At 39.0% G+C, this 25,355-nt stretch overlaps 2 protein-coding genes across 7 annotated transcripts in view; both read right to left on the bottom strand.

Annotated features, from left to right (window-relative positions):
• LOC127425347 (potassium voltage-gated channel subfamily KQT member 4-like) overlaps window positions 1–978 on the bottom strand; it is an 87,256-nt gene extending 86,278 nt beyond the window's left edge. The window contains exon 1 of the mRNA XM_051671260.1: window positions 548–978. Within this exon, the coding sequence (XP_051527220.1) occupies window positions 548–849 (302 nt within the window). The 5' untranslated portion in view covers window positions 850–978. The remainder of the gene's footprint in view (window positions 1–547) is intronic.
• A 21,391-nt stretch (window positions 979–22,369) lies between these two features.
• LOC127425354 (nuclear transcription factor Y subunit gamma) overlaps window positions 22,370–25,355 on the bottom strand; it is a 34,414-nt gene continuing 31,428 nt past the window's right edge. For all 6 annotated transcript variants that reach the window (XM_051671273.1, XM_051671271.1, XM_051671269.1 and 3 more), the window contains 4 exons: window positions 24,475–24,636; window positions 24,200–24,307; window positions 24,020–24,079; window positions 22,370–23,672 (listed from right to left, as the gene is read on the bottom strand). In XM_051671273.1, coding sequence (XP_051527233.1) covers window positions 23,550–23,672; window positions 24,020–24,079; window positions 24,200–24,307; window positions 24,475–24,636 — 453 coding nt within the window. In that variant the 3' untranslated portion in view covers window positions 22,370–23,549. The remainder of the gene's footprint in view (window positions 23,673–24,019; window positions 24,080–24,199; window positions 24,308–24,474; window positions 24,637–25,355) is intronic.

The raw sequence follows: 25,355 nt of genomic DNA, 5'->3' as shown, positions 1-25,355 counted from the left end.
GGTGAACTATTCCTTTAATATGAAGCAGTAAAATCTCACAAAAACCTCAGAAATTGTTTTCTGATCTTTTACTAGACTAACTTATCGTTATGTTATGCTTCGATATTTTGCAAGATTTTTAAGAGGGATGAATGCACAGAATCTGTAAGTGCCACATGGTGGTCCAACAATGAGAAGCAAACCTGATTTGTTAAAATAAAATAGCATGGGAATTTAATCCAATTGAGAGGGATGAAAATCTATCTTGGCTCATGTTGTAATGATATTGTCTATTGGAAGAGTCAGATAATAGGCAAATATCTCGACTCAGCTTGTTCAGAATTAAAGATTGTCACTGACTCTAAGTGAGCGCGCGGCAGGTGCGCCGTTCAGTAACAGGCCATTTGCGCGAGCAAATTACATTGTAGTCAATAGATGTTTCTCTGAGGTCATTTATCAACATGCTTCCTGCTTAGCTTTAGACTTTCTCAATGCTCGACTGAATGCAAAGCATATCCCATAACGTCCAAGCAACAGTTCACATGCAGTTTCTATGTGGGTGACTTACATGAAGGCGTGATAGATAAATGCCCATCCTCTGGGTCTCTCGAGCACGTTGTACAGGCAGTTTTGTAACTTTCTGTAGCGCTTGCTGGAGGCAGAAGGGGTCGCCCTTGGTCCCGGTGGCACCGGCAGCGGTGTGCCCAGTAAGCCGGTGCGGTGAGAAGGGTGTCCGCGTTCTGGACTTGACGGTTCGCTTCTTTCAGTGTGAACAGCGGTGAGGGCCACGAACTCAACCCGACGGTCGTCATTGGATGCTGGGGGAACCAGCATTCTAATGCCTCCGTTATTTGACGGACTACCCAACATTATAAACCGTACAGCCTACAGCAAAACGCACTCTATCACACCACAAATGTCCAAACAATAAAAAACATTATTGTAGTAATCATTAGAAAGATGAAAACAATAGCCTATTTTAATTACTAATAGCCAACTTTAAACTCAATTACTAATTATGATAAAAGCCATTTAATCACTATAACAAGCTCATTTTAACAACCTGCAAAACAAGTGAACAAAAGTGCCGTACAGTCGCTTACTAATGTGATATTCTTGAAATGCCTCAGATTGTTGATCAGAAAGGTGCAACTGCATGCTATTAATGTTTATAATTTAATATCAGCAACACTAATCGCAGAGACGAACCCATTACAGCCTTGACTCCACATTGTTATGAATATGCTATTTCAGATCAATTTTCTTTGGCATATTAAATCGTAGCTAGACAATGAGCACTTCATGGTGAGAAACTTAAAAATTACTCAAAAGTTTTGGAACACACCCAGCGGCACAAAACATTCCATAACTCACGCTTTCCCTCGCAAATACTATCTATGCACACGACAGAAATGTTCAAAAGTAAGCGACATGCCCGTCGGTTCTCGTCTCGTGCCCCCTCCAGAGCGCGGCGCTGATTCCGGTTCTTTGGGGAGGAGCGGAGCGGGTCCGTGAGAGATGAATTCAAAGCCGTGGCTGTAGTTCGGTCATTTCAAGACTATCCTAAAAGTCCGTGACATGTTATAGAGTCCCGCTTTTGAGATGCGCAACGATGTGGACGGAGCGAATGTGTATCGCGCGCGTGCTGTACGGAGCGCTATGTTGATCAAAGTGAGCGCGAGAGACGGGAGGAGAGGGAGGGATGGCTGGCACCGCCACCAAATTTAGCTGAACGAATTATGTTTTATGTTTTCCTGAGGGGCAAGTCACATCTTTTCTTTCTTTTAAGATTTACAGCAAAAAGTGATGAACATAGAATCTACACTCAGGTTTGTTTAGATAGGCTACATTTTCTTTATCCATCAGAAAGTGCAAAGTTTCCTCAATGAATCATTTTCAAAATTGAGTTGCATTCTCATGGAAACATATCAAAGTTTAAGCCAACTTCACATTGGATCAATGCTAATATTGGATCAATGTAACTCTGTGAAAACATGTAGGCAGTCATGTTCAGAGAATCAATGAAAAGGCCATCTTGTTGATGTCAGGGCCAAGTTTAACTCTCTTGAACAGGTGCTGGGGATGTGTGGTACAATGTTCTAAGCTCTAGACCAAACAAGGCATGTGTCAGCAAATGCAGATATTGTTTGCATGTGTCAACTAATAGTAACATTAGAATTATATTGCAATGACTAAATTATGCTTACAAAAGTTTGATGCCTAAGTTATGGTGTTGATGGTTGATGATGGCAGGGGCTAGATTCCAGGGGGGGATAATCAAAACAAGCAAGTACAAGCCCCCCCCCCCCAAATATTTACACCATGATCAAAGGAAACATGTAAATGCTTCACGCTGCAACAATGTTCAAGCCAAATCTACACCCTTGGATGATGGAGCAGATTGTGGCACCGTTAAAGCGGAGAAGAAGGACGTAAACAATCAATACCTTGCATTTAGATTATGTGATTTTAAGCAAGCCATCCTAATGGCTCCTGCTGATGCTGTTATATCCAATGCTTTAAAGCAACTATGGAATGCATCAGTCCTGTGCCACTGCCTCTTAAGCCCTCTGCTTTATTCCTTGTGCAACTTTACAACATTCTTTGTGTGGTGAACACTTTGTTTTGCTTTGAAACACCATAACATTTCAATGCCCATTCATCAACCACTCATTAACACTTTCAAATTAATAGAGACATTTTTATGATTTAGAAAGAATAATAAAACCCTGAGGAAACATTAAGATAAATTCATGAATTCAATTCATTTGTTTAACTTTTTAGATTTACGTTTCCATTTACTCTTGGAAGAAGTTAAGTGAAAGTTTACTGAGCCTGGAAAACTCTCTCAGAATCTCAGAAGGTATTTTACTGGCTGTCCAGATCAGATATACTTTTCACCAGGCAACAAGGTAGTTCGGGCACACCTATTCATTATATTCTGGGCATTTTAAATCAGCAAACATGGAATTCTTGTTAATAATGATATAATGCAAATAATTAAAGGAATATTCTGGGTTCAATACAAGTTAAGCTCAGTTGGTAACATCTGTGGCATAATGTTGATTACTACAAAAAATTATTTTGACTTGTCCCACCTTTTCTTTAAAAAAAAGCAAAAATCGAGGTTACAGGAGGCACCTACAATGGAAGTGAATGGGGCCAATTTTTGGAGGGTTAAAAGGCAGAAATCTGAAGCTTATAATGTTATAGACGCACTAACATGAATTCTTCTGTTGTTAATTATTTGAACTGTAAAGTTGTTTAAATCATAGATTTATGGTCATTTTAGGGTTTTAGGGTTTACGGCATTACATCGTCATGGCATGAAGTTGTAAAATTGGATATAATTTTACAAAGAAAAGGTTAGAAAGCAATTTTATCACACTAAAATCATGTTAACAGGCATATTGTTTATGTCTTGTGAGTATAATTTTGGAAACAGTGAGTATTTTAAAGTTTACAGATTGGCCCCTTTCACTTCCATAAGTGTCTCACTGTAACCCAGATTTTTTTTTTAAATAAATGGAGGGAAAAGTCAAAATTATTATTATTATTATTATTGTGGTAATCAACATTATGCCACAAATGCTGTTGATTAAGCTTAACTTTTCTGATAAGCAGTATACTGACTTGCTTGGCAATTGTGAAGGCAGATATGATCATACTTGATCATTTGAAACCCCTTAGTAGTTAATTATTTTCATGTCATGGTTTAATGACTACCTATTAAAATGTGGGTTTCCATATGTTTTTCTTGCATTTGAGACAGGTTCTCGAAAAAAGATGATAAACAACAAAACATGACAAGAACTAGCCTAGTTTTACTAATACAGCCCTTGTTAAAGGGACAGTTCACCCAAAAATTTAAATTTACTCACCCTCATGCCATCCCAGATGTGTATGACTATCTCAGCTCTGTAGGTCCAAACAATGCAAGTGAATGGTGACCAGACCTTTTCAAGCTCCAAAAAAATCACATAAAGGCAGCATAAAAGTAATTCAAATGACTCCAGAGGTTAAATCGAAATAATAAAGCAATATAATAGGTGTGGGTGAGAAACAGATAAATATTTAAGTCCTTTTTGACAATAAATCTACACTTTCACTTTAACGTTCACTTTCACATTCTGAAAGTGGAGATTTTTAGTAAAAAAAAAAAAATAAAAAAAAAAAGGATTGAAATATTGATCTATTTCTTAACTCAAAGTCATTGCATTGCTTCAGATAATACAGTGCATCTGGAAAGTATTCACAGCGCTTCACTTTTTCCACATTTTGTTATGTTACAGCCTTATTCCGAAATTGATTAAATTCATTATTTTCCTAAAAATTCTACAAACAATACCCCATAATGACAATGTGAAAGTTTGTTTGAAATCTTTGCAAATTTATTAAAAAAAAAAAATAAAAAAATAAAAAAAATAAAAAAATCACATGTACATAAGTATTCACAGCCTTTGCTCAATACTTTGTTGAAGCACCTTTGGCACCAATTACAGCCTCAAGTCTTTTTGAGTATGATGCTACAAGCTTGGCACACCTATTTTTGGGCAGTTTCTCCCATTCTTCTTTGCACGGCCTCTCAAGATCCATCAGGTTGGATGGGGAGCGTCGGTGCATAGCCATTTTCAGATCTCTCCAGAGATGTTCAATCGGGTTCAAGTCTGGGCTCTGGCTGAGCCACTCAAGGACATTCACAGAGTTGTCCCGGAGCCACTCCTTTGTTATCTTGGCTGTGTGCTTAGGTTCATCTTCCAACAGGACAACGACCCTTCACCCCAGTCTGAGGTCCAGAGCACTCTGGTGCAGGTTTTCCTCAAGGATGTCTCTGTACATTGCTGCATTCATCTTTCCCTCGATCCTGACTAGTCTCCCAGTTCCTGCCGCTGAAAAACATCCCCACAGCATGATGCTGCCACCACCATGCTTCACTGTAGGGATGGTATTGGCCAGGTGATGAGCGGTGCCTGGTTTCCTCCAGACACGACGCTTGCCATTCAGGCCAAAGAGTTCAATCTTTGTTTCTCATGGTTTGAGAGTCCTTCAGGTGCCTTTTGGCAAACTCCAGTTGGGCTGTCATGTGCCTTTTACTCAGGAGTGGCTTCCGTCTGGCCACTCTACCATACAGGCCTGGTTGGTGGAGTGCTGCAGAGATGGTTGTTCTTCTGGAAGGTTCTCCTCTCTCCACAGAGAAACACTGGAGCTCTGTCAGAGTGACCATTGGGTTCTTGGTCACCTCCCTGACTAAGGCCCTTATCCTCTGATTGCTCAGTTTGGCCAGGCGGCCAGCTCTAGGAAGAGTCCTGGTGGTTCCAAACTTCTTCCATTTACGGATGATGGAGGCCACTGTGCTCATTGGGACCCTCAATGCTGCAGAAATTTTTCTGTACCCTTCCCCAGATCTGTGCCTCGATACAATCCTGTCTCGGCGGTCTACAGACAATTCCTTGGACTTCATGGCTTAGTTTGTGCTCTGACATGCACTGTTAACTGTGGGACCTTATATAGACAGGTGTGTGCCTTTCCATATCATGTCCAATCAACTGAATTTACCACAGGTGGACTCCAATCAAGTTGTAGAAACATCTCAAGGATGATCAGTGGAAACAGGATGCACCTGAGCTCAATTTTGAGTGTCATGGCAAAGGCTGTGAATACTTACGTACTCACATGTGAATACTTACATACTCACATGTGATTTTTTTTTTCGTTTTTTTATTTTTAATAAATTTGCAAAGATTTCAAACAAACTTCTTTCACATTGTCATTATGGGGTATTGTTTGTAGAATTTTGAGGAAAATAATGAATTTAATCCATTTTTGGAATAAGGCTGTAACATAACAAAATGTGGAAAAAGTGAAGCGCTGTGAATACTTTCCGGATGCACTGTATTCAACATACTGTATATTAAACCACTGGAGTTGTATGGATTACTTTTATACTGCCTTTATGAAATTTTTAGAGCTTCAAATGTCTGATCACCATTCACTTGCATTGAAAGGACCTACTGAAATATTCTTCAAAAAATCTTCATTTGTGTTCAGAAGAAGAACCAAAGTCATACACATAAGGGATGGTATTAGGGTGAGTAAATGATGAGAGAATTGTAATTTTTGGGTGAACTATCCCTTTAAGTTCAAATCTGTGTAGCCCCACATATACACTCACTAAGCACTTTATGTGGAACACCTGTACACTACTTATTCATGGGATAATCTAGTCAGCTAAATGTGTGGCAACAGTGCAATGCATAAAATCATGCAGAAATGGTCAGGACATTTACATTTACATTTATTCACTTAGCAGACGCAAAGGAGCTTTAGTTAATGTTCACATCAACCAAGAGAATGGGGAAAAATGTGATCTCAGTGATTTGGACAGTGGCATGATTGTTGGTGCCAGATGGGCTGCTTTGAGTATTTCTGTAACTGCTAATCTCCTGGGATTTTCATGCACAATAATCTCTAGAGTTTACTCAGAATGGTGCCAAAAACAAAGAACATGCATTGAGTGGCAGTTCTGCGGATGGAAATGCCTTGTTGATGAGAAAGGTCAACGGAGAAGGGTCAGACTGGTTATAGTTAGCAGAATAGTATCTCAGAATGCACAAGACATCGAACCTTAAGGCGGATGGGCTATAACAGCAGAAGACCATGTCCAACACTTTATTAGGACCACAGTGTTCCTAATAAAGTGCTCAGTGAGTGTATATATTTGCAGGTTATGCACCCATACCAACTCCATAGGATTAACTTCAGAAATTTAATTGGAGAGAATCATTCAGAGTCCACTCACCCACAAACAAACAGAGCCCCCTTCTCTTAACTTCTGTAATTAACTCAAAGACCGAGTGGTACAAAACAGTTCAAAACGTCCAGCATGATATTCTGAGGACACACAGCAGCTGGGGAAGGTCACCGGACTCAGAGGAGACATGTACACATTTCTTTGAGCGCCAAATATCACTGCTAACACAATTCTATTGAAAGACATAAACAGCTTCTCGTCTTCCTATGTTGCACGTGTGCAAACAGGTCAACAAATGTTGTGAAGCAATGTGGGAAAAATTTAAGCTCTTTACAAACACACACAGGACACATTCACTCAGGTCCCAGAAAACTCTGTGTTATCCAAAACTGAACAGCCACAGTGGGACATTAGCAGAATTTAAAAATACACACACATCAGCAGCGCTGGTTAGACCTCACAGGCCCTCGCTTCCACTGTGCTCGGCAGAACACAGCTGGTCAGCAATGTGTTTCCCACACCAAAAATATTGTTTGGCATTTATATCTTTATTTATTTTTTCCTACTAATTAATTAATACTATTTTATATATTTTACTAAGTGGTTCTCAGTTTTCTTACTCAGGTGCAACAGAAATGAACACATAATTGCTTTTAGAGAAAGAACAATTTATGTAGATACATTTAATGTTTCTTTTGGGATTCAGATGTGACAGAACTACTGTCATGCAGTCCTGTAATACTGCCCCTCTTCAGAGAGATGCACCACAAATTTCTCCCACCAATTCTAAGTTAGCTTTAAACTTATTAACACGTGAGCTGCGTCAGAAATCGCATACTGTCAGAGTATGTACTGTATTTGATGAAGGATGCACTTCTTGGCTGGTAAAACAGAACGTTCTTTAGGTATGCAGGTGAGTAGTATGAATACATTCTGAACATATTGTACTTCATCTGGAAACGTGGACATTGTCCAGTGACCCAAATATATGATAACAACAGCGAAAATAATCTACTTTGTTAAACAAACACTATTTAAAGGAATAGTGAAAATGATATCATCATTTACTCACTCTCATTCCATCCCAGATGTGTCTGACTTTCTTTCTTATGTAGAACAAAGAAATATAAAAATATCAGAAAGATATTTCAGCTCTGTAGGTCCTTACAATGCAAGTGAATGGTGGCCAGAACTTTGAATCTCAAAAAAGGACATAAAGGCAGCATAAAAGTAATCCATATGACTCCAGTGATTAAATCCATGTCTTCAGAAGAGATATAAGTGTGGATGAGAAACAAATCAATGTTAAAATCTATAAATCTTCACTTTCAAGCAGCCCTCCTAAGCACTCTTCTCTCCTAAGCATTCTTCCTCTTTTGTTTTTGGTGATTCACATTCTTCGTGCATATCACCACCTACTGGGAAGGAAGTAGAATTATTGGAAAAAAGAACTTAAATATTGATCTGTTTCTCACCCACACCTATCATATCACTTCTGAAGACATGGATTTAACTACTGGAGTCGTATGGATTGCTTTTATGCTGGCTTTATATGCTTTTTTAAGCTTAATTCTTGCCACCATTCACTTGCATTGTATGGACCTACAGAGCTGAAATATTCTTCTAAAAATGTTTGTTTGTGTTCAGCAAAAGACAGAAAGTCATACACATCTGGGATAGCATGAGGGTGAGTAAATAATAAGATAATTTTCATTTTAGGGTGAACTATCCCTTTAAGCACAAGGAACAACATTTTTGGTATACATATTAACAGTTGAAAAAAGACGACCGACTCGCAGTTCACCGCCGTAGTTTTAAATCCAGCATTTTGAACGTGACCTCTCCCCAGCTCTTGAGGATTATGGGATTGTAAAGTGTCCAGTCGATCCCTATTTCAGAATCTCTCTGGAAATAGTAGGTCATCCGGGTATTTCTTGCTTAATGTTTTATGAATTCTGAGGATTCGGACATAATATTCCATTGGCATACTGTTTTTGGCATACTAAACTCAGCAACAACAAAAAAAAGAAACGTCCTCTCATTTTCAACTGCTTTTATTTTCAGCAAACTTAACATGTGGAAATATCTGTATGAACATAAAAAGATTCAACAACTAAGACATAAACTGAACAAGTTTCTCTGACATGTGACTAACAGAAATGGAATAATATGTCCCTGAAAAAAGGGGGGGTCAAAATCAAAAGTAATAGTCAGTAACTGGTGTGACCACCAGCTGCATTAAATACTGCAGTGCATGTCCTCCTCATAGACTGCAACAGATTTGCCAGTTCTTGCTGTGAGATGTTACCCCACTCTTCCACCAAGGCACTTGCAAGTTCATTTCTGGGGGGAATGGTCCTAGCCCTCACCCTCCGATCCAACAGGTAAATCAAAACTGTGTTATATTTTATCATCTTCAAAGTGGCCATACTTAGCCTAGATTTTGCATAAATGTACTCTTGGCATTTTTTCAACCAACTTCTTGAGGTATCACCCTGGGATGCTTTTTAAACAGTATTGAAGGAGTTCCCATCTTAATTATTCGGTCCAAGTCATCCATTTAAAAAAAAATTTTTTTTAAATAAAATAAAGTATACGACTTCAGATCAAAAGGTTTTTAAGATCATGAGAAACATTTCAGGCAAGTGACCCCAAACTTTTGAACGGAGTGTAAATAAAAACAAAACTGCTGAAGCAACCAAGTCATTTTGTGGTGCTCCTATGGCACTTTTGGCTCAGGGGTCGACTGATCCTACTGCTCAATTTGTTTGCTCTCAAACAAGCTTGTAGTTGGTTATGTAATGTATTGCCTTCCACGATAGTGAAAGTGTTTATATGTTAGCATTGCGTGAGGAAAGATGTAAAAATTGTTTATGAACTGATAATCTGCTTTTTTACTCGTGATTTGTGTAAAAGGGAATAAAAGTCATTGTTATTGAAGCGCCTCTATTGTTCATTTCACCAGGAAAGTGCCACGATCTGCACAATAAGCCACATAAAAATCATTTTGCAAAAATTTAGGTCTAGTAATGTGATTCAATAAAACCAGGTTGGGGATCTTATTTTGTGTTCCAAGGAGAAAACAGTCATACACTTTTGGAACAACATGAGTGTGAGTAAATGATGACAGAATTGAGGCAGTGGCCAGACTTATGAAATCAAATATGCTTCTCCTAAACTAACATTCATGAGTTACAAAAAATTTATTCCTGAATCCATTACTTCCTTTTCCAAAATTATGTCATTACCCAGTGTAGCCTAGAGGTTGGAACAGTAACACAGTTGTATCTTCTGCAGAGCAGGACGGGCTGGTGTGCTTCCAGTATTTTGAATGAAAGAGACCTTTTGAGAGACCTGTGAGGGTTGAGCAAGTTCGACAGACACCATTTCCCAACCCAATGAAAGGATCTTTTGTATCTAACCTGCATCCTTAACCTATCAAAGAACACATCCTTTTGTCCACATTATGTCTCCAAAATTGATCACACAGACAGAGTGGAGCAATACAGAATGTAACCAAAGAAAAGTTTGATGACTAAAGGAACCTATGTTCTACAGTTCTTGACCTCATGCATCACTTTGCTGGTTGCTAGACTTAACCTCAATCCCCCAGACACCACTATGACTTTTAAAAGCATTTAATATCATAAGAACTGCAGTACTGCAGCCACACCTGAATAGCTTTGTGCCCAGGGTTCAAGCTTGTTCACTGGAGGTGATTGGTGTCCAGCCTCTCTCTGAGGCCAGTGTTTTGATATGTTCAGAATAGCATACTACCAAACTACTCTTACTACTTCTGCAATATACAGTATGCATATTGTGAACAGTATGCAAATTTTCTGTATGCATACTGTACCCTGATTACCTACTACATTGGCCAAAATGAGCAGTATACAAAAGTATTCAGCATGGAATACTGTATTCAACAATGCAAAGGACTTAACTTTTTGTGCTAAGCACCACAATTTTTGACATCTCTGTTGTGACTCATTATTTTATTGGACTGCAAAATGTTGAGACATTTTTTATTTATTTATTTTTACACATAATTGGATTGAAAATGCAAAATAAAGTTTAATTTCCCAGATAATAATTGGACATACTCACTGATTTAAACATGCAATTTGATATGGTCATGTGACAATAAGACAGCATGCTACTTTTTGAAAGGTATATCGTGGAACAAAATGCCAAGTGTTTCACCTTCTATTTTCAAACAAATAGTAGGCAGTATCAGCGTATACTGTGCAGTATTCAATAAGAAGTTAACTCATTCCATTTCAAACACAGTCCTTGGCCTGTGAATTTGGCAACAGTAGGTTGAAAGTTCTCCAGCGTAAAATCATCTATGCTTGCGGATTTTTGAATCACTGCCCCCAGTGGCTGAAGTTGAATCAGAATCAGATCAGAATCAGAATGGGCTTTATTACCAAGTATGCTTCCACATACAAGGAATTGACAGGGGCCCAGCAAAACGATAAACCCGGGGCCCAGGACCACCTTAATGCAGCCCTGACAACATGTACATGTTTTTTTTTTTTTTGGATTTTGTCCCCTTTTTCACCCAATTTGGAATGCCCAATTCCTAATGCGCTTTTAAGTCCTCGTGGTCGCGTAGTGATTCGCCTTATCACGTAGCTTGTTGAGCGCGTTGCCACGGAGACATAGCGCGTGTGGAGGCTTCACGGCATCCTCTGTAGAACCTCTACAGTTCTTTCAAGGTTGTTGGTGGGGTCCAGGTAGTCACAGCCTGTACCTTGGATGGGTCTATGTGAACTCTCTGAGGATGTATGATGTATCCTATAAACTGGATGGATGGTTGGTTAAAGAGACACTTCTCAGCTTTTGGATACAGACAATGATCTTGGAGGCGTTGTAGGACCAGTCTTACGTGACGGGCATGTTCCTCTAGAAAGGGGGAGCAGATGAGTATATCATCGATGTACACCAGGACGAACCGATGGAGAACATCTGAGAAGATCTCATTCATGTAGGACTGGAAGACTGAGGGAGCGTTGATCAGCCCATAAGGCATGACCTGATATTCGTAGTGGCTGCTGTAAGTGATGAATGCAGTCTTCTACTCATCGCCTTCTCCGATGCAGATCAAGTTATATGCACTGCGTAGATCAAGTTTGGTAAAGATGTGGGCCCCTCTCAGTAGTTCCAGGGCCGCAGGGACTAAAGGTAATGGGTACCGGAACTTCACAGTGATATTATTGAGTGCATGGTAGTCGATGCAAGGTCAGAGACCTCCATCCTTTTTCACTACAAAGAAGCTGGATGCGACTGGTGACATGGATGGAAGGATGTAACTTTGTCCAAGGGCTTCTTCTATGGACTTTTCCATAGCCTGTTGTTCAGGAATTGACAGAGCGTAGACTTTACCTCTAGGGAAAGGGGCACCAGGGAGGAGGTCAATGGCGCAATCCCAGGGACAATCCGGAGGGAGTTGGGAGTCTTTCTGTGGGCTGAACACCTCAGCGAAGTCCAGATAATCGGCAGGGATGGAAGTCTCAGATGGCGAATGAGGGCTTTCAATGGTGGTGGTGCGACACAGGAGAGGTTCAGGATGGGAATGACAGACAGGCATTGAAAGGCACCGTGAGAAATAGCCAGAGCCCCAGGCAGTTATCTCATTAGTGGACCAGGATATGACTGGATTATGATAGATGAGCCAGGGGAGACCAAGGATGATGTCTGACTTGGAATCTGGGAGAATGAGCAACAGCAAGGATGGTGGAGAGCACTGATCTGGATGGAGAGGGGTTCTGTTTGGTGGGTGATATAACCCGAGCCGATAGGTTTTCCTATTACTGAGAGGATGGGTAGGAGTCTCTTGACCGGCTTGATCCGGTTGTTGAGTGAGGGCGAGATTAAATTGCCTGCCGAGCCAGAGTCAAGAAGAGCATGAACAGTGAGGGAAACGGTAGCAGCTTTTATCAAGATGTCAATGTAGAAGGGTCTACTGGATACAGATTCGCAACAGATGGAACTTACTAGCAACCTGGGAGGATGGATGGGGCAGTTGGTGACATGGTGATCAGCAGCCCCACAATAGAGGCATAGGTTGTTTGTGATCCTCCTTCGTTCAGCCAAGGTTAGAAGGGCAGAACTCACTTGCATGGGTTCCTCCTCCTCTGGTCGAGAAAGAGAGATTGGTGAAGGTGTGTAGCCAACCTCAGTTGAACACTGTCTGAGGCGTCGTTCTACACGGATGGAGTATTGAATGAGGGCCTCCAAACCACGTGTCATCAAACCCAGCGAGATGTATTTGAAGAGATTTATTCATACCCTGTCGATAGTGGATAATCAGTGCTGGTTCATTCCAATGGCTGGCTGAGGCTAGCATGTGGAAGCGTAGAGAATATTCCAAGACCGACAAATTTCCCTGATTAAAAGGGCAAAGTTGCTCACCGGCATGGAAATCCCCAGCGGATGGTCCGAAAACCTCCCAGAAGTGCGCTGTGAAAGCCCCAATGGATTGCATGACAGAGCCTCCCTGTTTCCACATCACATCTCCCCATTGAAGAGCTTTTCCGGTGAGGTGAGAGATGATAAAAGTAATCTTTGAACGATCATTGGGGAAATCGTTGAGGTTGAGTCTCGAAAACCAAGGATCACTGGAGGAGAAAACCGCTGCACTCCTCTGCAGAGCTAGAGTAATTTGCGGGTGATGCCACTGGACTGATTAATGTTGGAGGAGGTGGATGGAGCGGCGGAGCCGTTGCGGGTGCTGTGGCATCTGAGGAGTCTGGAGTGGTGGAAGATGAGGTGATGGGCTGAGTATTCACTAGTTTATCCAGGAGGATCCGGATTTCATCGAGCATCCCTTCGTGTCGCTGGAGCTGATGCTCAAGTTCGGATAATCGCTCAATGTGAGACGCTGCTTCTGCTGGGTTCATTTTGTAGATTGTCTTGCCTTCTGTTATGCTCAGAGGAAGAGAACAACAGAAGTGGTGAACCCAAATGCAGATTTATTAACAAAGAAAACACAGGTATACACGAAAACCGGACTGAATGCAAAAACATAGGCGAAGCCACACAAACTACAAATGTAACTCAAATACAGGAGATTATCATCTAGAACTTTCACAAGGAGGTATGGCAAACACATGAGGAGTCCAAACTAAACTAGACAATGTATGAGAGCCTGAGGTGAGTATTTATAGTGTTCTTGATGACATGACTAATGAAGATCAGGTGAGCGTAATTAGTAATTGGGAGAGTTGGAGGGGGAAGAGAGGGAGCAGAGACTGATGAGGGCCTGACACAAACCATTTACTTGAACACACCTCTTCTAATATGAGCTTATTTTCAATTTCTGAGTTTAAAGTCTTACTGATATTTTTTCTGAGGCTTAAAGTAAAAAAAAAAAAAAAAAAAGTCATGTGGTGCCAAGAGTTACAGTCTCATTAAAAGCTGAATTTCTTTGAAAAAAGAAATGTTGGCAAGACTATTGCAGAATATTTTCTTTTATTTTTTTATTTTTTCTTAAAGCAGTGAAACAATTGTGTTCTAAAATATGATTCATATTTAAAAATGCTTTTGTCCACCAAATCAAAGTCATTGGGTGAAACCAACACGGTAGCCATTTTGTTGTTTATGTTGACCATAAAAACCATAAAACAGAGCAGACACTTTTAGACCCTTAAGACTGAGCATTAAGTTTTATAAAACATCTGATATTAATTTTGACATTTTTATGAAAAGGCACATTTTGTTCAAGTCATGTGGTGGAACCCTGAGAAAACTTCTTGATATTCTTGACTCATAATATTTCATAATATTTAAAATAATATTTATTTATTACCTTGAAAAATGTGTTTTAAGAAAAAACTTTTAAGAAATTAATGATTAAGTTGTTTATAATCTCATGTATTCGAGGTCCAAAGAAAGTATTCTAATACTTTATACTTGATGGTCACACCACATGACAATTTTAAAGTTTTTTTTTTTGTTTTTTTTTTTTGGAAAAAATGCTATAAAGTTTTTTTTTTTTTTAATTTATGAAACCAAATTTGACACAAATATTACATTTCTGAGAACATGACACAACTGTTTTAAAAGATTTCTCATTTCAACCTTATTTTCTAATGACCCATAGGTATTTGACAAATAAAAAATTATTTGTCCCCCTTTAAAAAATTTTACAAATCGACCACTGCCCACACCTATCACTTCTGATGAGAGAATTTTCATTTTTGGACTAACTATTCCTTTAAACATATAGGCACGTTTGAGCTCCAGTTTCCGTGTGAAATGTCCACAAAGTGGCACCAAAAGCAGTTGTTTTTAAGGGTAAATGATGCAATAATGTGCAAATGCATATTTTATGAACAACACGCCCTAAACCTAACCATCAGTGGAGTAAAAAATGTAATCTTAGAGGTGAAATGCAACATCCAAATTGAGCTCATCAGTGATTATCACGTGAACGTGATTACTTCCTAGTTTCCATGGGACCAGAACCCGTTGCTGCATCTGAATATCCATATTTCCCTAGTATACAGTATGCCAAAAACAGTATGCCATAGTATGTTCAGATCCTCAGTATTCATAAAACAGTAAGCAAGAAATACCTGGATGACCTATTTTTTCCGGCGAGATTCTGAAGTGCACAGCGACTGGACACCTTTCTATCCCATAATCAGGGTTGGGGAGTAACGGAATATATGTAACGGATTACGTATTTAAAATACAAAATATAAGTAACTGTATTCCACAACAGTTACAGTTTAAATCACTGGTAATTAGGATACAGTTACATTCAAAAAGTATTTTGATTACTGAAGAGATTACTTTGCATTTTAATGTCATTTGTTTCATTTAATATTTAGTCCTTTCAGATGGAAAACATTTATATATATAAATGATGCAATCCAAAGTGCATTTGAACAGCGGTGAAACACTTTCTTATGATGTGTTACATTCATACGAGCAGACAGAGAAGTACGTTTGAAGTAAGTCTGGAGCAGAAGAAATAGAAATAAACCTTGTGTAAATTGTCAGATTTATGCTAAGCTAAAATGCTATTTCTAGCCATTTTACATGCACATGTTACCAGGCACGATCATATTTTTTATCAAGAAAATTCATGCTGGATCATAATTTCTTTTTTTCTAGTAAGACCTTTGATATTAGGGCAAAAATCATATTCTTGATAATAATTTTTGTATTGTTTTCCTGTAAAAATAAATCAATTTGATTTATCTTGTTTTAGAAACAACACTGCATAAGATATTTAGGTTTTTCAGAGAATGTATTTTTAACATGTTTATTTTGTCTTGTTGTACTGGCAGAGTTTTTATAGTCAAAACAAGTTAAAAAATCTAACAGTGCTGAAGAAGTAATCCAAAGTATTTAGAATACATTACTGACCTTGAGTAATCTAACGGAATACATTACAAATTACATTTTACAGCCTGTATTCTGTAATCTGTAGTGGAATACATTTCAAAAGTAACCCTCCCAACCCTGCCCATAATGCCTTGGGAGCTGAGGCAACATCACATTCAAAACAATGGATTTAAAAGAACGGTGGTGAACTGCCAGTCAGGTGGCCCTTTTCAACTGTAAGTGATACTATATTCAAGAAAGTCCTTGTGCTTAAATGGTGCTTGTTTAACAAAACCAGAGTAGATTATTTTTGCGGTTGTTTGAATGATTGTTGGTGCCAGATGGGCTGGTTTGAGTATTTCTGTAACTGCTGATCTCTTGGGATTTTCATGCACAACAATCTCTAGAGTTTACTCAGAATGGTACCAAAAACAAAAAACATCTTGTCAGAAATGCCTTGTTGATGAGAAAGGTCAATGGAAAATGGACAGACTGGTTCGAGCTGACAGAAAGGCTACAGAAACTCAGATAACCACTCTGTACAATTATAGTGAGCAGAATAGCATCTCAGAATGCACAACACATCAAACCTTGAGGCGGATGGGCTACAACAGAAGAAGACCACGTCGGTCAATTTATTAGGACCATAGTGTTTCTAATAAAGTGTTCAGTGAGTGTATATTCAGGTCACAGGTCAATACCCATGTTCCGGGATGAAGTATATCTAGAATCTATTCATACTACTCGCATGAATACCTAATGAACATACTGTTTTACCAGCCGAGAAGTGCGTCCTTCATCAAATACAGTACATACTGTGACAGTACGCGATTTCGGAAGCAGGGTGACTCTGAGGCGGCTCTTGCAACGAGTGCCACAGTAAAAGGTAAATGCATTTCAATTGATGGAAGATTGTCAGCAACTCAACAGAATAAGGTCAATGTCAGGGTAACGGAACATTCGGTAGCAACATGTCGAGTTTCTATGTGAATTTGGTGGTTTTGCCTTTTCATATATGGGTGTTAGTTAGGAAAATCTTTAAGGAGCTAGATTCCTAAAGCTTTGTCTCAGAACAAATGGGTCAGTCATTCACCGATTCTAGAACTAAACTAAGAGCAGGTGAAACGAAGGCTAATCCTTATTATAATTCTGTACAACTGTGATTCCGGTACAGAGTCCAACAGTTTAACCCAACAGCTTTTCACATTCATTTACTGAAAAGAAAGGTAAAGGTGGTTCATAGATCAAAACAATAATCATCCTCACCCTTTATAAAGTAATGAAAGGCAAAATAGACGAACATTAGAGTTAGAAAACCTATTGATCAGCAATCAAGCATGTTTAATACATACACTACTTGTGTAGTCCTTGACACACTAACTCATTATTTATTATTACTACATTTACATTTATTAATTTACTAGATGATTTAATAATAATAATAATAACTAATATATATATATATATATATATATATATATATATATATATATATATTCTTTTTTTCTTTTTTTTTTTTTTTTTATAAAATTTTTTTTAATAAAATTTTTTTTTTCGAGTATAGGGTTGAATGCTAACGGAAAGGTTGTGTCTTTAGGCTGTTTTTTTGTTTTTTAGACCGAGAGGGAGTCTGCTTCAGGGATGGTGTTGGGAAGGTCATTCCACCATCGAGGTACAGTGAAGTACGGGAAAGTAATTTGGTGCATCTGTGTGTTGATATTTTTTTTAAATACCAATTTATATTTTATATTACTATTTAAAATATTTTATTTACATATTAGAATAATAGTACAGTCATCAAATTTATGAAATAACACAATTGGTAATTGTGGCAAAACAATCTGGGCATTCTCTCAAACTTTATGAGGGATCCTCCTGGGATACTTTTTTAAACAGTTTTGAATGAGTTCCTATGTATATTAGGCACTGGACACTGCCTACTTTACCTTGATTATCCACTGACAACTCATCCATTAAAAAAAATATTTATATATATATATATATATGTTCTTAAGGTCATGAGAAACATTATTTCAGTCAAGTTTGTCCAAATTTTGACTGGTAGTGTATGTCATACACCTTTCACAACAAAAATACAGCAACCGAGGGTCATTAATGGAATTTAGAACAACATCCAACATTGAAGCCTGATCCGCTGGGTTTCCCCTTTGATATGAGGTGTCTATCAACACAATGGCTGTGCCAAGCAAATGGCTGGAGGTGCTTTCCTGATGACTGTGCGTGACAACAATAACGTGACATCCTCTCACAAACTCCTATGTGTGTACTCCTATGTCTTACATCAGATTAGAGGTCGACCGACTGTGGATTTTGCTGATACGATACCTAAGGTGGTGGAAAAGGATGATAACCGATTAAGTGGCCGATTGTTTTTGTCCAAAATGAATAAAATCCCAGATGCTGTTAATGGTGCAACTAAAATCACAATACTAACCAGACAAAAATAAAAACATTTGTGCATGCACCCAAATCTCCACGTGGTTATCTTTATTTTACCTCTAAAAGCCTGCTGTTATACTGTAGAATCAAAATGTTCTAACTATAGAATCTTCCAGTGCCAGCCACAGACAAACACTGAGGAATAATAATAATAATAATAAAATAAAATAAAAATAAAAAAACTATCTGCAAGTATCGCCATAGTTTTTTTTTTTAGATAACCAATAGTTCCAAAAAGTAGCTATTGGCACTGATTTATCAGTAAAACTGATATAACGGTCTACCTCTACATCAGATTAAGTTGAGGTATGAGTTTGATGGTGGCGTTAAATTAACTTACCTCTCGTGGTCTTTCATGACTAGGGTGGCCAGACGTCCCATTTTTCCCGGGACAGTCCCGTGTTTAAGCACTTTTTCTAGTGTCCCAACTTATTCTGAAAAAATCGTGTTTGGTCCAGTATTTCCCCTCTCCTAAAATTTCTCTATCGCCTATGCGGCTTTCTCAGTCACGTGAGTAATCTAATCAAAGGTAGCCAAGGATACAGCTTGTAAAACCAATAAAATCACACCGTGTTATTTGAAGTATATGACTGAATTAAACTATCCAATCACAATCCCCTATCAATAGACATAGTGAACTGATTGAAGAGTCAGTTTGAAAGAGTACACAGATGAAATTGCGGCTGGAAAAATGTCAAGGAAGCGTACGTGTACATTTAATGAGGATCTTCAAAAAGAGTTTACATTTCTAAAAAAGGAGTCACAGACAGAGCCTAGTAAAGTGAGGTGTAAGATTTGTGGAGCTCGCTTTTCCATCGCCCATGGAGGCCGCACTGACAAAATACAGCATGTTCATACAAAAAAGCATGTGGATACTGGTAAAAGTAAGTGAGCCACACCAAGCGTTAGTAATTATTTTTTTTTTTTTTTTTTTTTTTTTGTGAAGCAAAGTTCCGAATCTGACATGGTGCATGCAAGTGAAGGACTTTTTGCTTATCATTCTGTTGTGCACAGCCACTGATTTGCACATTCATGACCTGAGAAAAGTCTTGCAGGCCAGGCTGGAGGAATCATTCATAACTTCTGACATTAAAAAGCAGTTGGATGCCCTGGTTGAAGCTGGTGGCATGCGAGCGGATGATTTCTTTTGTGCAGTGAGAAACTTTTATGCAGCATCGATGGATTACATCCAAAATTGGAGCCGTTCATTGAAGAACACAGAAAAACTTGAGTGGGCCCTACTGAGAGACATCCCAGAGTGGAAAGACATTCAGAGCAGCCTTGAACACTTCTACTCCAGAAACCCCGCTCTCAGTTTGATTGACGAAACCACACTCTTTGATGAGTGGGTTTGCGTGAAAAACATTGTCACTTGTTGCATCACTGAGTGGAACGTAAACAAGTCGGCCGTGTCTGAGAGATAAACAGACATTTTTCGTGAGCTGGAGAGCAAATCATCAACTTTGGAGTCTTAGCCAAGGTCGTGGAGTTTGTTTTATGCCTGCCTGGGACATCTGCATCTGTGGAGCGTGTGTTCTCATTAATGAACGCAGCATGGACACAGGATAAATATCGACTCCGTGTAACAGTCATAAAGGCAATGCTTTTCGTATGTCTTAATTTTGGACTGAACTGCTCTGCATTTTATGATAAACTCTTGAAAGACAAGTGCACACTGAGAAAAATTTCTGCCAGCGAAAAGTACAAGGTGACAGCAGTAACAGATGCAGATGCACCCCCTACTTCGCATTGATCTGCGCCTAGTTAAGGATATGTCTATTTCATTTTTGCTGGGAGGGGACTGTCCCGTTCACAAGCAGGAATCTGGTCACCCTATCCATGACGAATCTCTTCTTATCTTTCAGATGACTCCTTGACCTGAAAAAACTCAACAGCAAAGACAAACCGAGTTAATAAATCCCAGTCATGCCAGGATTAGGCACATATATTCACCAGACCCTGTATTTCAAATATTAGGAACCAATCCACAATCATTAATGCAGTAATTGTTCACCGCATAAAACATTAAGCATGTCCACAAGTGACATGGGGGGGGGGGGGGGGGGGGGTTAGACTCATTCCACTCCTAATTTTTCTGTTCCTTCCTAATCACCTCTTCCTTTCAAGATTTAGGCTGGATAAGGAATGCAGCCTGACTTCACGGAGCTTAGCAGTCACTAGCAAACTCGTGATTCAACGGTTTCATTTTTTTTCCCCATAAACCAGACCATTTAGAAAAAACAAGATGGAAAATGTAAAGTTTATGTAAAAATGTGCTGAGAGAAAAGAAGACACTCATGCCACTAGATGACGCACGTGCTACTTCCAAAGAGTGGAATATTACAGCAGCACGCGCCTGTCATTACAGTCGGCCCCGTCAAATCTTTAACGTCTGACTGAAATGTCGCCATCGTGTGATGAAAACGGAACACCGCCATTGCCACTCTCCGTCACAATTTTCAACAAACAATCGAGATGTTAATTAATAAGAGAAGTGAAATTCTAATATGCTCAATGTAAATTAATAAATAAAATGTATTATATTTTGTTTTATTTGATGGGTAAGTTAAAGGTGCTGTAAGTTATTTTTTTCATGGAAAAGAATGCAAAAAATGTTCCAACTCCATTAAAGATATTAATAAAATACGTGTCCTGAGATATCTCACTGGTCTCTGTGACAGCTGTAGACTTTGAAAACAGCAAACAAAAATGTGTCCACGGACATTGACGCTTTTCACCCGTCAATCATTTTGCTCGTTCTCATTTTAAGCAGATCATTGAGGCTATGATTCATAATATTTGTCAGTTGAGGGCGCTATAGTGCCACTGTTGAATTTGACAGCCACAGGAACAAACAATGCTGCTGTTTTGCTCGGTTTTTGTCTCAAAATTATCTCTGGAGGGCGGGGTTTTGGAGTGAGGGGCGTGGCTAATCCAACGGCTCAGTCACGTGAAAGCTTCAGAACGCTAAAATCGTGAGAGTGAGAGCAAAGGGTTTTGATATACCAGGATACAAGAGAACTATTTAGCATTCCCGTTCTTCGCAATGTCAATTGTTTGGCTGGAGTACTCAGCCAGAGACTGTTTAGCAGAGACAGACCACTTGTATTAAAATGAAAGGGAGAAATTGGAGCACCCAATATGGCGGGTGTAGAAAAAGAAGTCCCGCCATACCGGTAAAATAGCCAATTACCTTGGTACATACATTGCCTGACAGTCAACTCCAGAATGAACATGCACATTATGCTGGACAAGCCTGAAATATATATAGCTTTAGAAAAATAATTAGTGATACTATTGTCAGATTTTACTGCTGATTTGAAATGTTATTTGATCGTAACCAACCGTTTTGGATATTTCAGTCATTCTCCATTCAAGCTATACATTTATTCAGCATGTATCCACAGAAAACTAACTGCCCATGAGCATTCCCAATATGTCCGTTGAGTGGACTGATTTGCCTTGGAATGGACTTTAACTGCTTCTAAAATCATGTACTGTCAGAGTATGTACTCTGTTTGATGAAGAAAGCACTTGATATACTTTATGGGCATTCAGTTACTTTTTTTCTTTTTTTTCAGCAGACAAGTAAAACATGTTTATTTCACACTTTTAAGAGCCCTTCAAGAATTGGTCACTAGTGAAACAGCTAGTATAATGCAACTTTAATATACTACAAGTGTTTTATACTTTTTTTTTTTTTTTTTTTCAGAATTCACAGCTAATTTTGAATGGCCAATGGAGAAACATGCTTTTTTATTTTTTTTTTTTTTCTCAATCCAAAGACAAGAGCACCATGTGTAGTAAGCACATACACTACACCACAACATAAAAACACAATTTCCAAAATTTTTCACATTTTTATTTTCTCACACACCAAGGTCTGTTTACAAAAAAGAACACACAAATAAAATGTATACCAAGGTATTGCATATCATGCTGGTAGTCACAACTACATGCAAAACAACAATGACCAACTATGATAATATAAATGAAAAACAGAAGAGCAATTAAAAAAAAAGAAACCGAGTTACAGCTGGTGTTAAAAATGTGTTTATATAAAAGGGTTTTAATTAACGTTGTTTTTTTACAAGTGGGTTAAAAGTGGAGCAGCTCAATTGCAAGGGGGCAGAGGTCTTCCTAAATTGTGCCCGGAAAGACACCCACAGACAGCACATCAATTACCAGCACATGTTCACACACACTCACACAAAGACCATTTTGCATGTAGAAAGAAGCCCTATAACAAATACAATGTTGGCAAATTTCAAAACTATACAATATACTACTACAACGCACATACTACTATTACTAGTGAATAACAGAGTTATACAAACTATGGAGATACTTGTGTACAGAATGTGTAGATTATGGCTTTTTTATAATCAAGTTTAAAGTCTACACATCATGAGATGACATGATCTATCAAAATGGATGAGAGCTTTTAAAAAAAAATATATATACAACCAAAAAGATGCCCCACAGCTGAGAAATGCCCTCCTGAGATCAAAATTAAAGCATAATTTCTACCCATATCCAAATTTAACTAAGAAAGGAGGACACATTCTTGGCAAACAGCAAGGAAGACAGTGGGATCAAATACTCTTTAGCCATATTGCAATAGACATAAACATACAGTTAAAATTAATATGGCAGAAAGCAAAATTGATTTCTGCCACAATACACTGATCCTTCTGTTACTCAGGACTGTAGTAAGCAGACCAAAATCGTAATAACACAGCTAAAAGCAGTAAGTGTATTTTGGACTGTACCAAATGAACCTTAAATCTAAAATTGTATGCCAATTGCTGAATTAAACCAGTCAGATAACTTGATCGAAATATGGAATGATATGAATAAAAGCTGAAGGACTGAAGTCAGATGTGGGTGTAGGTATGTGAGGGTTGGATGGGAGTGTTCAGTGCAGCTGACTGTGTGGAAGATGGTGTTACAGCTCCTCTCCTTCACTTTGGGTGGTGATGGGAGCTCCATGGGTCAGCGGAGAAGAGGGCAAGCGGCCTCAGTCCGCGCTGACCTGTGTGGTGACCTGCCCGTCGGCTGTCTGGTTGGTGGACTGAATGAACATGGGCTGGGCCAGCTCCTGCCCTGCTGGCATAGTCACCTGCTGGATCTGATACAACTGCTGTAGGGAGACGGGAAAAGAGGTGGAGGGATGTGTGTAACTGAATTTTTGATCAAATCTAAATCAAAACAGTATCTGTGCAAGTAAGGCTAAATAAAAGGATAACAGAAATGTTGGATTAATGAAGGGATAGTTCACCCTAAAATGAAAATTCTCATCATTTACACATTTTCATGTTGTTTCAAACCCATATGACTGGCTTTCTTTCATGGAACACAAGATGTTAGGTGAGACAGAAAGTCAAATAGTTTTGGAACAACATGACGGAGAAAAGGATGACAGAATTTTGATTTTTGGGTGAACTTTTCCGAGGCCATTGTAGTCAGTGAATTCACTTGACCATTTACCTGCCCATCAGTAAACTGGTTGAACTGTTGTTGACCCTGTTGTACTTCCGTCTGTGAAATCTAAGAACAAATCAACATGATTACTTTCATGAAATAAAGGATAGATGTACTGCATGGAATATACAATAGCTTGAAGACATCTTAAAATCTGTTTGTTTGTTTAAAGGTTTCATGCTTTACCTGCTGAGTATTTGCTGCAAGCGTCTGTATTTGTCCTTGAACAACCTGTGTTCCTGAGACTGGCTGAGCCAAGCGAATATACTGCAGCTGGCCAGTGTTTAGCTGCACCTGCACAACACCACAAGAGGGCGCTGATGAGTTCACATTTACCTCCAACTAGCAGCTCCATTCAAGTCTGGTTTGTCGTTTTAGCACCCATGTGTTCAAATGCCTTTACTACAGTATGTTGCTTATAAACCCTTTAAAATATTCAGAATCATACGTTAGTTTCTTACTGGAATCTGTTGGATCTCTCCTGTGTTGGTGATGATCTGCTGCATAACCTGCATAGTCTGTCCAGCTGTCTGTGCTGCCTGTGCCTGACCCTGTCCCTGTGGAGCAGCCTGCACAATCTGCACCTGCTGGCCTTCACCCACCTGCATTGTCACTGGAGCACTCTGAAAGAGAGAAGATGAAAGCACTGAGGGTGGAAGTTCAGCTTCAAACATCTGTGTGTTGTTTTTTCACCTTTTCCATCCTGTTGTGTCCCTTTCAAGTCTCTTAGAGATGCTAATGCTAATATAAGTAACACTGTGCTGTGGCCTGGGAATGCCTCCAAACAAAAGTGAAACTGAAGGAGTGATAAGGAAAGAGGAGAGATGCAAGACTGTGATCCCAGGCCTCTCGCTTTGAGCAGAGAAACCTGGGTGCTGACTGCGGAGGTGTGACAGATGATCTCTCCTCTTCAGGAACTGACACCCGATAGGCAAGAGCAATTTATTAGGCAGCAAAACTTTATCTGGCTTGAGATGCACAGTGACCTAATGTAACATCAATAGATGGGATATGCACTGCAGATTTGGCTCTTGCTGAATAATAATGTCTCTTTTTTGGGGGGGTCGGGGGGAGTACAACATGGTGACTTTGCCCTAAAAGTTCTCCCAAAAAAAGAACATTCTGTCATAATCAGTGTTGTGTACGTTACTTAGGCCCCATTTACACCTTGCACTTGACCACATTAAAAGACAGGTGTAAATGCACCCAAGATGCATTGTAATTGGATCGTGATCGGGTCACTCAAACCACTTTTGGAAGTGGTCAGGAGCGGATTCTGACCACATTCAAAGGCGAAAATGCATAAGCGTTTTCGTTATTCAGATACAATTACGTAAGTAAT

This window comes from Myxocyprinus asiaticus, chromosome 34, assembly GCF_019703515.2.
Source record: "Myxocyprinus asiaticus isolate MX2 ecotype Aquarium Trade chromosome 34, UBuf_Myxa_2, whole genome shotgun sequence".
Lineage (NCBI taxonomy): Eukaryota > Metazoa > Chordata > Actinopteri > Cypriniformes > Catostomidae > Myxocyprinus > Myxocyprinus asiaticus.
The sequence above is the reverse complement of the archived record's forward strand: the minus strand, read 5'-3'. Positions and strand labels throughout refer to the sequence as shown.